At 38.2% G+C, this 13,237-nt stretch overlaps 1 protein-coding gene across 1 annotated transcript in view; it reads right to left on the reverse strand.

The window, feature by feature from the left end:
* LOC121443640 (A disintegrin and metalloproteinase with thrombospondin motifs 19) overlaps positions 1 to 13,237 on the reverse strand; it is a 167,443-nt gene that overhangs the window by 61,678 nt on the left and 92,528 nt on the right. The window contains exons 11-14 of the mRNA XM_041645465.1: positions 12,640 to 12,741; positions 7,190 to 7,320; positions 6,120 to 6,292; positions 967 to 1,094 (exon numbers count right to left, since the gene is read on the reverse strand). Coding sequence (XP_041501399.1) covers positions 967 to 1,094; positions 6,120 to 6,292; positions 7,190 to 7,320; positions 12,640 to 12,741 — 534 coding nt within the window. The remainder of the gene's footprint in view (positions 1 to 966; positions 1,095 to 6,119; positions 6,293 to 7,189; positions 7,321 to 12,639; positions 12,742 to 13,237) is intronic.

The following is a 13,237-nucleotide window of genomic DNA, read 5'->3' on the forward strand; positions in this document are numbered from 1 at the left end:
TACGCGTGGGTCTATGTCAGGACAGAATAGAACAAGGCAGGAATTCTAAGCAGATAGAGGAGAAAAGAAGGCAGGGTCAAGAAATCACCATGTAGCTGCCTAAGGAGAAAGATGTCCACTGGAGCCCACCAGAACCTTGTCAATAAACCACAAGCCTTGTGGTAAAATATAAAATAATAGGAATGGGTTAATTTAAGACATAAGAGTTAGCTAGAAATAGGTATAAGCTATTGGTCAAGCAGTATTTTAATTAATACAGTTGTTGTGTGATTATTTTGGGTCTGGGCAGCCGGGAAACAAACAAGCAGCCTCTGACTACAAAAAAACCACACACAAGTTCCTATCAATGAACATTTTAAGAGCAAACTAAATATAATAACTGCTATCAAAAATAGAGGATGCATTTGAAAATTGATTGGTTCTATTATGTTGGTAAATATTTGAATATGATAAGCATGACTGCTTTTTTTATGTCTCAGGATAGGAGAAAACTGGAAAACTGGAGTGTTTGATTTTTTTTTTCCGGAATGTTCTGACATGTAAGTGTTCCAATTTTAGGAATGAGATTGAAGTTGGAGGGTAGGCTGGGGGGAGTAGGGAAAGGGGAGCAGGAGGAGAAGTGGGGGAAAAACTGTGGTTGAAATGTAAGATGAAATTAAAATAAAAAAGCACAAAAGATCGTTCCATAAATAAAAAAAGAATGAGATCTATGCCTATATCTTAAAATCACAGATCTGTTCAGCTGGCAATGGGATTTGTGGGCCACCTAGTTCTCACTCATCTTTATCCAGTTGGAGACATGGCATTTCAAGTTAAATTTCTCTTACTCATGTTCCCAGGCAAGTCTGAACCATCCAGTTCTCCTGACTCTCAACCCAAAGCATTTCTCCATGTTATGAGGCTTCCCCGTGGACCCAGAGTATGGATCACTTCAGGATGTAGAGCCTCGTTTCAGGAATATCTTACCTGGCACCTGCCATTAGCGCAGATATCTAATCCCTGAGATCCACAGGAAGTTCCATCCATCACCTTTTCTGATAGAAGAACAGACTGTTCCTTTCCAACAGGAGAGCAAAACAAGGCGCATGGTTTTTCTATATACAAAGTCAATAAAAGAAGAAAACTGTCTCATCAATCAATTTACTTTTAACATACATTCTCAAGTAGAAAATTACTAGAGCAGAAAAAGCAATTGTCATCAGATTCTCTGTGTTCTGCGTTTTCAGAAGCAGTAAGTGTTTGTATAGGAGGCACAATGGCTGATGTTACCGGGACTCAACCCCTTCACTGCTTACTCAGAAACCATGTCGGCATACCTCACATCCAGGGTGGGAACTCCTGAACCAGGGTGAGGAATTCTTGAGTGGCTAACATTCTTCCTCAGTGCCTGACTGAGCATGAAGTAGGAGGGATGGATTTTGAATACTTGCCTCTTAGACTCAAAAGTGGCATCATTTTTTTTTTAAAGTGTTTCTATTTTGAAGCCTTTTATAGAGGAGCTGTAGTGCTTGCTGGCACCAACAGTGCAGATAATCAAATCTGAAACCTCAGAATACCCTCTATGCTACATTACTACTCCCCTGGCTCAGCACCAGTCGGCCCTTTCCTGCTTATTAAACTTGTATAAATAGGATGGAAAATAGTTTACTGCCCTCGACACGGCTCTTGTGTCTTTAGTAAAGTTCCACGTGTGCTGATGGTATTCTATAAACACCAAATAACAGCCAGAGGCATGGAACAGGGCATCGCTTTGCAAAGAGAAGACAGACAGCTAAATGACCCTTCAGAACCGAGCTCTTCAAACAATTTTCACATGTGGCTTCTGAATGCCGCTCTGAACAATTCGGGGGACTTGGACTCCGGCCTTGAATGTGCATGGTTTTGAAATTTTCCTTTGAGATGCCATTAGAAGCCGCAATAAAGCAGTCCAGTGTGCTCTTACACCTCCCAGTGAAGTGTGCTTACTCGCTGACTGCTCACTGTGTCAGATCTGTGGACTTAAAAGCCGCTACGCTGACTGCAACACTTTAGACGTGGTATATAGAGTTCTCTCTCTCGACTTTTCATTGAAGACAGAAGCACACCAGATACACGAGCTGAAAGGAGTTAGCCCTCGTGACAATCCCACTCATGTTCCCCGCAAAAAGCCTGATGAAAATAAAAACTCTATATTTCTCTTTTGTAACATATTGTCAATACCATCTCAATAATTTAACTTTATGGCTGTCATAAATCTTTCTTTCTTTCTTTCTTTCTTTCTTTCTTTCTTCCTAGAGAATACACTAGAGACTGCGACACCAAGATGATCTGAAACAAGCCAGTACTTGGCAGGCAGGTGCTATGACTTGATTTAAAGAAACAGTCCTTTCCAAGGTGTACATTATACTTAGATATCAGCAGAGCTTCAGCATTAATATAGGATATAGGTACAGGAACACTGAAGCCATGCACTGCTTTTCTTTATAACAAGGAATATTTGTTACCTCAGTAAGATCCAGACCCAGATAAGACTCAGTAAGACCCAGATAGCCTTCTATGGCTATGTATCACAAAAGAATCCAGATATAACCACTATATTATAAGATAACATGTATTACCAAGAGTTTGGAATTATGAAATCATATATTTAATTTTCTTCCATGGGGTGATATGTTAGCTAGTTATTGCCTACTGCACATACTGGCTTTGTGAGAGCCTAGGCTGTTTGGATGCTCATCTTACTAGACCTGGAAAGATGTGGGAGGTCCTTGGACCCCCCACATGGCAGGGAACCCTGACTGCTCTTCGGGCTGTTGAGGGAGGAGGAGTTGATTGGGGGAGGGGGAGGGAAATGGGAGGTGGTGGCGGGGAGGAGGCAGAAATCTTTAATAAATAAATTAATTAATTAAAAAATAATAATCAAACAGATTGATGAACTCAATTGATGCCCGCTGCAAAGTGGCTATATATATATATATAAATGTATATATGTATATGTATATGTATATATATACATACAGTTCAAAATCACAATGAAATACCCCCTAACTCTAGTAAGAAGGACCATTATCAAAAAGTCTAAAGTTGGTGCATATCGAGTAGAATGTAGAAAAAAGGGAATTTTACACTAGTATGGAGGTTGTAGTAAGGATGCTTAGTGAAAGGTTGAATGAATTTCCACATGATCTAGCATGTCCACTCTAAAGCATGTAGCCAAAGGAAACTAAGTCAGTGTGGAAAAGGGAGATTCAAAATCATTGCAGGAGTATTTAAAAAGACCAAGAAATGCAAATAAACTGTGTATTAATGTCCGAGTAGATAAGGACAATATGATGTTATCAGTCAGGCTTTCTTTCACTCATTTTAACTTACTTTTTTTTTTTTTATTGCAACACTGTTTGGCCAATGGCTCAGGTATATGTCTAGCTAGGTCTTACATCTTAAATGAACCCATTTCTATTAGTCTATGTACTGCTACTTGGCTGTGGCATTGAGTCATTTTCTATGTCTTGTCTCCTCAGCAGCTGGCTGGCATCTGCTTGACTCTGTCTACTCTCCTTCAGTATCTCTGTTCAGATTTCCTGCCTGGCTTTACTCTGCTAACCCATTGGCCAAAACAGCTTTATTCATCAACCAATAAAAGCAACATATATAAAGAAGAACATTCTATATCATCAAGATCATTATGACTTACTTTAAATATTTTTCTTTACTCTCTCTCTCTCTCTCTCTCTCTCTCTCTCTCTCTCTCTCTCTCTCTCTGTGTGTGTGTGTGTGTGTGTGTAAGGTGAAGAACAGGTTTCAGAGTCTGTCTCTCCTTCGAACATGTGTTGTAGAGACCAAATTCAGGGCATCAGGCTTTTGCCCGATAAGTCACCCGCACTGTGAATTCTTTAAAAATTACATTGATGCCCATTTTGACTAATTTTCCTTTAATCTGAAGGAAACCTGTTCTGCTCATTTATTCCACATGAGTAAATAGGTTTCAAATGAATGTACCTTCTATTACTCCTTCAGCCAATTAGAAGTGATAATGGGAATATCCCTCAAGTAATGAGATAAGGTGACTGGTTATCGACTTTACTTTTATAACTAGAAGATATGAAAAATATTTTATGCAATAAAATTCATTAAAAGTTTGATATATAACTATTGCTACACTCAGAATATACATTAGAGGGAATAGAGGTGAGCTAAACTGTGGTATTACACGATGCTTGCAGGATATATACTCAATTTGGGTGATCAGGGGAATTCTTGTTTCCAAGAAGATTAGCCTAAACTGAATTTCCCATCCCAAACCATGAGGTTTCAAGGTAAATAAAGAGTGAGTGAGATTAATAATAGGAAGGTATAATGCTAAGAAAGTCCCTTGTCTAAGGGCTTGAAAACACACAAGCATTATGCACTTGAGTACAATACAGAGTTTGTTCTTGCTTCTACTGAGGCCTGCAAAAAGGAATGATAGGTGTGAGGTAGAAAGAAGTTTAAAGAGGCTACAAAAAATTCTTAAAAATGGGGCGGCTAAGTTTTTGTACCTGAAACAGTGTTGTGTTCATGAGATAGAGCTCATAGAAGGAACCAGTGTGAATGGACAGGAAGAGTTAACATGTAGAGACACCAAGCAATATACTGTAGGCATAAATGTGAAGCTCAAAGGAAGAATCTGACCAAAGACATCAACTGATGAGCGACTTGCATATTTTAACTCCTGGTAATGACGGTCAAACCAGGAAGAAGATGTCATGAAAGTAGAGAGCATCTCTAATACGTCAGAAGGAAACAACACTAGGGACAAAGTAGGGAAGTCAGATTTCTGCTGGGACATGGAATTCAAGACACACAGTGTTTAGACAGGCAAGGATGAGTTACTTGTTTGATGTTTCAAGTAAAAATAGGAGAGAAAAAACTCACATAAATCTTAATTTTCATGAGATTCTTCAAGGACATTCTCAATATTTATGTTATGGAAGTGCATATTGAAGGTAAGGAAGCACGGACTTGTAAAGTCAGAAAGTGAGCCTACATCTCAAGGAGGCTGTGCACCAGAGAGAATTTCTGTGGTGTGTGTGTGTGATATATATATATATATATATATATATATATATATATATATATATACAGGGAGAGAGAGAGAGAGAGAGAGAGAGAGAGAGAGATCTACATATCTTAATGAACTTATCACAACACCCAACACAGAGGGACTTAAATATATAAACAAAAGTCAAGCTGTTTAGTAAGATAAAGAAAGGGAGAAACGGGTGGCTTCAGGGATGCAGCTGGAGAGACTAGCCTTGAAAAGAGAAACTGAAATCCTGCTACTTAGTAGAAAACAGATGGAATGATTGTCTGTGGATAGGGCTAAGCGTAAGTGTGTGGTAGTGAGAAGCTAGAGGTAGTCTGATGGCTAATCTTTTTGTTATGTTGTGTGATAACCTGTACCTCTTCATTGTGTTTCGGTTTTGACTTTCTTTTTTTCTTTTTATGCTCATGTGCTTAAGCAGAGAGAACTGAGCTTAAGGAAACCCTGAGCCATCGGAGTGTGGGCGATCACCTAGACTTAGGGAAAGCCACAGTCCATCTTGGGAATGAGAAGTAAAGGTAACCCTGGCAGCACGATGGATCCAGAGAAGCTACGGCACATTTGTCCACGGCCACGCAAGCACACATCTGGTACATTTGGTCATCAGGATACCCACTTCTCAGCTAGAGTCCTCCAAGGCTGACCCTTGGTCGTTATAGTAAAACAGAGAGGAAAACACAAGCATTCCACTGTTAACTGTGTGTGCTACTCTGCACCATTTTATCAAATGCAGGAGTGCTGTTCCCCTGCCACAGCAGGACACTGAGTTACTCCATCAGCTCATGGATGTGCCTATTGCCATATTTCTCACCACCACTATCCCTAGGCCCTGATAGGAAATATTTCTTTTCCTTTCTGTAATTTGTTTTTTATTTTATTTATTCCAATAGATATATAGTCATTGTTCTAAATAGTTAAAAATATATATACATGTTTAATATTGTGGTTGTTATATACCAGAGAAGTCAGAAAAAAACCAAGTCTACGAATGACTACTAGATCATTTGTGGAACAATACAAGTTTGTTAAAGAATTTGCATCCAGCTGGGGGTCATACCTTCATCGAGGACAGCCTGCCACTGAAGTGCATGCTTTGGGTACGAAGCTCTAACACTATAGGCCTGACATTGCCAGTCTCTGAATCCAGGCAAACCTGCAGGACAAGGTGGATTCTCACATATTCTGTATTGTTTTCTGGGGCCATTACAATCCCTTGCTTCAGAACCTAGCCTAGAAAAAGAGTACAGATAATAAATTTCACCTTTCCTCCATAAGTACCAACTTTTAAATGTGAAAACCATCATACTTATAAAAATATAATCCTTTCTAATAAAATGTTTCTTTAAAAGCATGGACATACTAAATGACTGAGGAAAGCAGGATATTCATCGGCCTACTATATTTTTTTTTAAATGGAACTGTTTCAATGCTCAAATTATCTTTTAAAATCTATGAAGGATAAAACTGACTTTAGATAACACCAAAAGCATAATTCAAGGGCAAAGCTCAGAGCAACATGTAAAAGCTAACTTTCCCATGTGCCATTGGTTCTGAGGATAATAAAGCTCATATTTTCTTTAGCAAATTCTGAAGCTTTGCAGCTGTGTATAACTGAACAGTGTCCCTGAGGACCACAAACCCAAACTGAGCAGAACTACCTCACCCCCTGTGCTCTGTCCAGGTGCAGTGGCATTGAGCAAGAAGGTCTGTCAGTGACCCTCAACTGGATGTGGACCCAGCATGCTTTTGTTGTTGTTGTTTTTAGCTTTTACCATCACTAACTTTGCTCTCATAACTTTGCCTTTCTGAAGTTCAATCATCCTCTTGCCTTTTTACTAGTTCCTTCAAATGTTTACTTGGCTCTTCGGCTGTACTTCCTGTTCACTTAAGGATATATCATTACATTTACTCAGGAACTGTCTCCTTTTGTAGATTTCATTATTCATTGTTTAGAAAGGCTGATCAAGGTTTCCTTATTAAAGGTGAGCTTTGGTCAATAATTTGAGGCAGCAGTACAGTTGTAACGGTTTGTTTTGTTTCCCATTATGATTTACAGGCGGTAAAAGCCTGGCTACTTCGAAACTGATGACGAAATGCCCGCCCCCAAACCAGGAGCTGTGACTTTACCCAGGACACTTGCGCTCTCGACTGCTGACCCCAGAACTGCAGCTTCGGCTACAGGAACTCCACGTGCTCCACTCTCCAGCCAAGGGCTCAGGTGCAGGGGTCCTGCGGGTGCATTCTCCAGCCTTACACCACTATTCCAAAAGTCATGTCTTAGGTGAACAGATCAGGGCACAACTGAAAATCATTCACTGGTCTATATAGTCTCTGGAATTAATGCAAGTCAGTTAGGTCTATGGCATCCCCAGTGCCAAATACGAAGACTGCAAAAGACAAAAGTTAGCTGGCACTTGCAATATCAAGGCCCCCTTGCTTGGTTCTGGGGTCATTAACAGTCACGGCATAAAAACAGGGCTCAGAGACTGACTACTCAGCTGCAGAAAATCCTGGGTTGTGAGGGAGAGAGAAGAGAAGTAGTGGAGAGGAGATCTGTTGCTCCAACTGCAAAAGAAAAAAGCTGACATATTCTGTGAAACTGGTGAAAAGGGGAAAGCAAATAAATACCTCTCCACACACAAAAGAAAAACAAAATTGAAACAATCACATATAAGCATGGACAAACAGCAATACCTGTCCTTCTGAAATGAGGGCGAAGCAAACATTTCAGGAAATCTGAGTTCCACTAACATCATCACAAGCTTTTGCTTGGAAGCCAAGTTTGTTTGAAAGACCCAAGCAATTGACTGTGAAATGCTGCATTACAATCTCAAATTCTGGAGCTAATTTCATATTTTAACAAAGAACCACATGTGGTTTTCTTTTTTTTTTTTTTTTTTTTTTAATTCTTGAGTCTTTCTCATGAAGTTAAACCATCAGCCACGAAAGAGGTTATTTCTACGACTTCTAAGAAATGATAGACTAGGTAGACAGGAGCAGCTATTTTTATGGTTATTAAGGAATGATTGAATACATGGACAAGAGTGTTACAGTTGCTCCTGAAAAATCTACCGCATAGATGGCGGACACAGGAAACAGGTATAAGGCCACAACATCAAACCTGGAATAACATGTTATAATATTAGGGCCATTTAGATTATTAGTTATAAAATAGCAAGGCTGGGAAAGTTGATCCCGTTGGCCAAAGGGGACTTCCTGCACCCAAGGGCATCAAGATTTGAAAAGGACTTTGAGAGAAGTGCAGAAATGCTGTGTCTCATCCTGTTCATGTCCAAGGTGCGAGAGAATCTGACTCACCATATGGACTGTTTGACAGAGGTTGAGTGTGGCATGGAACACAATGCAGGAGGAGTTTGTGGTTAGCATAATAACCATAAAAGCTTTTTAGGGGTATAATTACAGTAATACTGCGAATGGGTTTTCATAAACAAAAGTTCCATTTACTCCGAGGATTTCAGTTAATGCCTTGATTTAAAATTATTTTGAGGATTTTTTATTTACTATTTTTGGAAGAATAAATAAAAAATAACACTATATCATTTAGCTTACATCCAATTGACATTTTTATGAGCAAAATTAATCACTTCCTGTATATATTTTTGTTATGTCAAAACTTTAATCCATGCTCTTTTGGATGTAGTGTGCTTTAAGCTCCATCTTCAAAAGCGAAGTGGGATGGGTCTGTTTTAGGTTTGCTAATAACTAAGCTGTCGTTTCATGTGATAGTTTAATCTGAATCGTGAAAAAGAATGCAGGAAAAATATGCGTAGAAACATATATTACATACTAGCTGTAAGCAGTCAATAACGCTATGGGAGCCATGGAAAAATCCCAGTATAAAACCTGTCAGACTTGACTCAATCACCTTGTTTGGCCTGTGTGGAGGGTGTTTACTTTTCCCCGAGTGCATATCACAGACCCTTGTCCGTTTAGCAGCAAGCTGGCACGGACTGACTGGGCGAGGGTTCACAGAAGACTGGAAGTCTCTGAAAGGCACTGGGACTTTGCCTGCACATAATTTAAACGAGATCACATCTGGCACATGAAGAAAAAATGGAAACAGACAGGCAAGCCAGCAGGCACACAAAAAAAGCCGGTGATATTTAAAGAAACTGTAACATGAGAGCTAAGGTTTGTCCCCTTGCGGACAACTTGGTTTCTGCACCAAAGGGACCTGCTTCTGCATCTTGTAGGTAGTGAGTGTTGTTTCTGTGTTACAGAAAGTGTTAATTTTGCTAAAAATGTTATGCAATAAATTACTATATAAAACATTTCTAGGCATGCATTCCATGTATTTGGTAGCACCATATTTTGTACCATGTGTTTGTTATTTTTTAACCTCAAGAAATAATGCTAAATAAATAATAAAATATTCTATTATGCACAAAATCATTTTTATTTACAAAACATTAATACTACACAGTATCAATCGTTTCTGTAGCAGGACAAGCCCTAAAATGTCTAGCTGTGTTTCTGGGCTGCCATAAGCTTATGCCAACCTGAATAAGAGGTTTATGAAGGCAGAACTGGTGCAGAGGTAAGATGTCAAAGCAGCAGGAGCATGCTCCCAACACACCCTGCACACACACTGTGAGAACAGAGAGACAGCCAAGGCCAACAGGGGCCTACTGCATAAACACCTAGGAGTTGCCAGGATGTGGTGGTCTTCATTACTTCCAGTAGTGAATGACCATAGCATTCTAAAGAGTCTTAACTCGGGAAAATAAATGACTAGGCAGTAATGAATCCTTCATGGTACCTAACTCAATGTTGCTGCTTAAGCCTTGTTCCTCTTTTTCCATTCTGAACAAATGCTGTGAATAACTAGTTGCTGGTTTGTAATAACTTATCAACTCACTGTTCTATGTTATTAATCAAAAATGATTGCTATGGTACAATGGTGATAGTGTGGAAAGAAAAAAGGTCTCTCCTTTTACCTTGTAAAATGCTATCTAAATCAGTATATAAATATCCATCTTCAGAATCATTTGACGAACAGAATTGTATAAGGGACTTTCAGACTCAAAAGCAAAACCCTTAGTGGGAGCAAACTTATACCACTTAGTTCTCATCATAATGGCACAACAAAACTTAAAAATTCCCAGCTTTGCTTCTTTCATTCAATGTGAACCTAAGGCATTTAAATATTGACTTCAATGCAACAAGTGTGACAGCTCCTACAGTATCTAAAACACATGGGTATTGGAAGAAGATCACATGACCCAAGAAACTGAGAAACTAATTATGCATTTATATATGCAAAGCGTGCCAGGCGATAGTGGAACATGCCTCTAATCCCAGCACTTGAGAGGCAGAGACAGGTGGATCTCTGTGAGCTCGAGGCCATTCTGGTCTATCCAGTGAGTTCCAGGACAGGCTCTGAAGCTACAGAGAAGCCTTGTCTGGAAACAAAAACAAAAAACAAAAAACAAAAAAAAAAGTAAGCAAACAAAAAAAAAAAACAAAAGCAAATGCAAAGCGTAAAGAACCTCTAGAAGAATATCATGAGCATGGTCACAGGGAAAGAAAACATTTTACCTTTGATGAGTAATTAAGTTTTGGCTGAAAGAATAAATTGACACTCTCAAGAATGTAAATTATTCTTAACTATACATGAAGAAAACTGTTATAGTGCAAATATTTAGAATTCAGATTATAAAAACGAGGCACTAAATAAGTCGAGTGACTTGTGGGATGCTGGAGAACTCCGGGAGGATGTTCAGCATCCCTCTGTGATTCTGCATCGGTGTTTCCAAAATGACGAAAATGATTGCCCTTCCAGAGTGTTTTAGGATTCAAGCAATAAATTATTTAGGTTAATGTCAGGAGATGCTCTTGATGAACACACATTGTTCTACCTCTGTGTATAATTTGAGAAAAAATAAAACAGACCTCAATCCTCATTCTCCATTTAATCTCATGGAAAAATATTTGGCACAGTCTATAAACAACCGGTTGGTATTTCACGGAAGTGTACCCCAGGAGGCCATTCTCATATTGAAAGTGACAAAACACTTCAACTCTTCAAAAGAAGTTCCAATTTAAACAATGTGTCATTTTTTCTCATTTAATTAAAGAAATTATTGAAGTACACATTTATATCATTTCATCATTGCTCCCTAAAACCATCCAGCAGCTCTTCTTCCTTACAGTTAACTCTTTATGAAAATGAAATATGCTCATACTTACCTCCCATTTTTTTCCTCTAGCTCCTCCCATGTCTTTCTAAACATGTCCTCCTCTCAACTTCCTGTGCTCTTCTTTCTTTTTTCTTTTTGCTCTCTCTTTCTTCTTTCTTTCTTTCTTTCTCTCTCTCTCTCTCTCACTTTCATTCTTTCTCTCTCTTCTTCTTCTTCTTTCCTTCCTTACTTGTTTTTATAACACTAAGTCTAATTAGTGCTTCCCATATGTACAGGGGTGTCACCATCCATCCCAAACATCTGAGTGGCCACATCCTCACAAAAGGATGACTCTTCCTCTGCTACCAAACATCCACTGTCAATAACATCTCACCAAGGGTTGGGGCATGAATAAAACAGATACCTCTTTATAACATTTTCAAATTAATTTCTACTAGTGTAAAAAATATATGTACTATGAGCCTATATAACACAAGAAGACTGTACTTTTTTGGAACCTCTGAAGGTATTAAGGGCTATTTGTTTTTTTGACACAAAAATTCTAAGGCTTTAGGGGTGACATTAAGTTATTAATGATATCTCTCCAGGTTTCTGATGTTAGAAGTTGTGCTATCAGTTTTCTACATTAAGAAATAACTTAAGAAGTATTGGTGTTTAAAATCTGAAATAAGGTCTCTAAAAGAAATGGGTGCATTTCTAGATACATAATTGACCTACCAACATGAAATCAAGATAAAGTGAATAATTTTAAAGATCTCCCTCCAAACTCAACCCAACCAACCATAAAAAAACAACAAACAAACAAAAATCATAAATAAATAAAGCAAAAACACAGGTTCAAATGGTTACAGTGTAGAATTCTAACCGATCTTCAAAAAAGAACAAACATTAAAATCATCGAACTTGTGGTAGACATGGAAGAATCACTTTCTAATTCTTATGAAGCCAGTATAACCCTGGTACCAAAACCAGGCAAACACAACAACCACAAAAGGAGAATTAGTGGTCAGTTTCTGTGACAGCTGAATCCCTGAGGAAAATAAAATTATAATTAAAAGAATTTTTTTTTGATGTTCTGGAAAATTTTATAATTGATGCTCTTACTTGTGATTATTTTATTTCTGTGCATTTAACTAATAAATGAACATGAGTTCACTTTTCAGGGAAAGCATATTTATATATCTGACTATGAACATTATAATAACCAATATCAAGAAATAATAGCACACTTTAATAATTAACAAAAGTACCTATGAAAAAATGGAAAACTTGCAATTAAACATAGATGAAACATTAACATTTTTAACACCCTGACTGATACAAAGACTGATGTGTGTGTGTCGCTGTAGGGAGAAAATACAAGTTTCCAATCTTTTGCAATATTCTGACCTATTCTAGGCTGCCTTAGTGACTCACCTTGCCAGGGTCACAGTCAGTTCCATCCATTGGTGGGTCAAGCTTGGTCCTGCACTCTGCTTCCCCTTCTACTTTGCACCACAGACCAGCGCAGATAACATGCTGAAGAACGGGCACAGTATCAGATGAGGAATGGTCCATAGCTTTAAGTTTAGGTCAGTAATTTCAGTTATTATGATGCAAACAAAAATGTAATTGAGTGAAAATATGCTCTATGCATTTTTAATATTAAATATAAGTGAAACAATACATGGGGTTGTCTATAGGGATAGAAATCTTTATACGTAACTGTCGAAAATAGTAAGCTTAATAAACTTTATGTCTTCAAAAAGATCTTTTGATCAATCAAAGAGGGATATATAAAACAGATGCAGCTTATAAGAGAAAAATTTTAGCTAAAAACCCGACATTTATGCCTGGATAGAAACCAAGCTGAAAGAATTTTAAAAAATTGATTTTACTTTTCTGTTTTCGTAGTGTGACCCATGAACTTAAGCATACAAGTTAGGAAACTTACTGTTGTGCCCTATCCCTATCCCTTCCAGGTTTCTATTTGTGTTACATTCACCATGCTTTTCCCAGCACCTCCTCATGCACA

This window comes from Microtus oregoni, unplaced genomic scaffold (assembly GCF_018167655.1).
Source record: "Microtus oregoni isolate MIOR12 unplaced genomic scaffold, Mior012 000110F_ref0000174, whole genome shotgun sequence".
NCBI lineage: Eukaryota > Metazoa > Chordata > Mammalia > Rodentia > Cricetidae > Microtus > Microtus oregoni.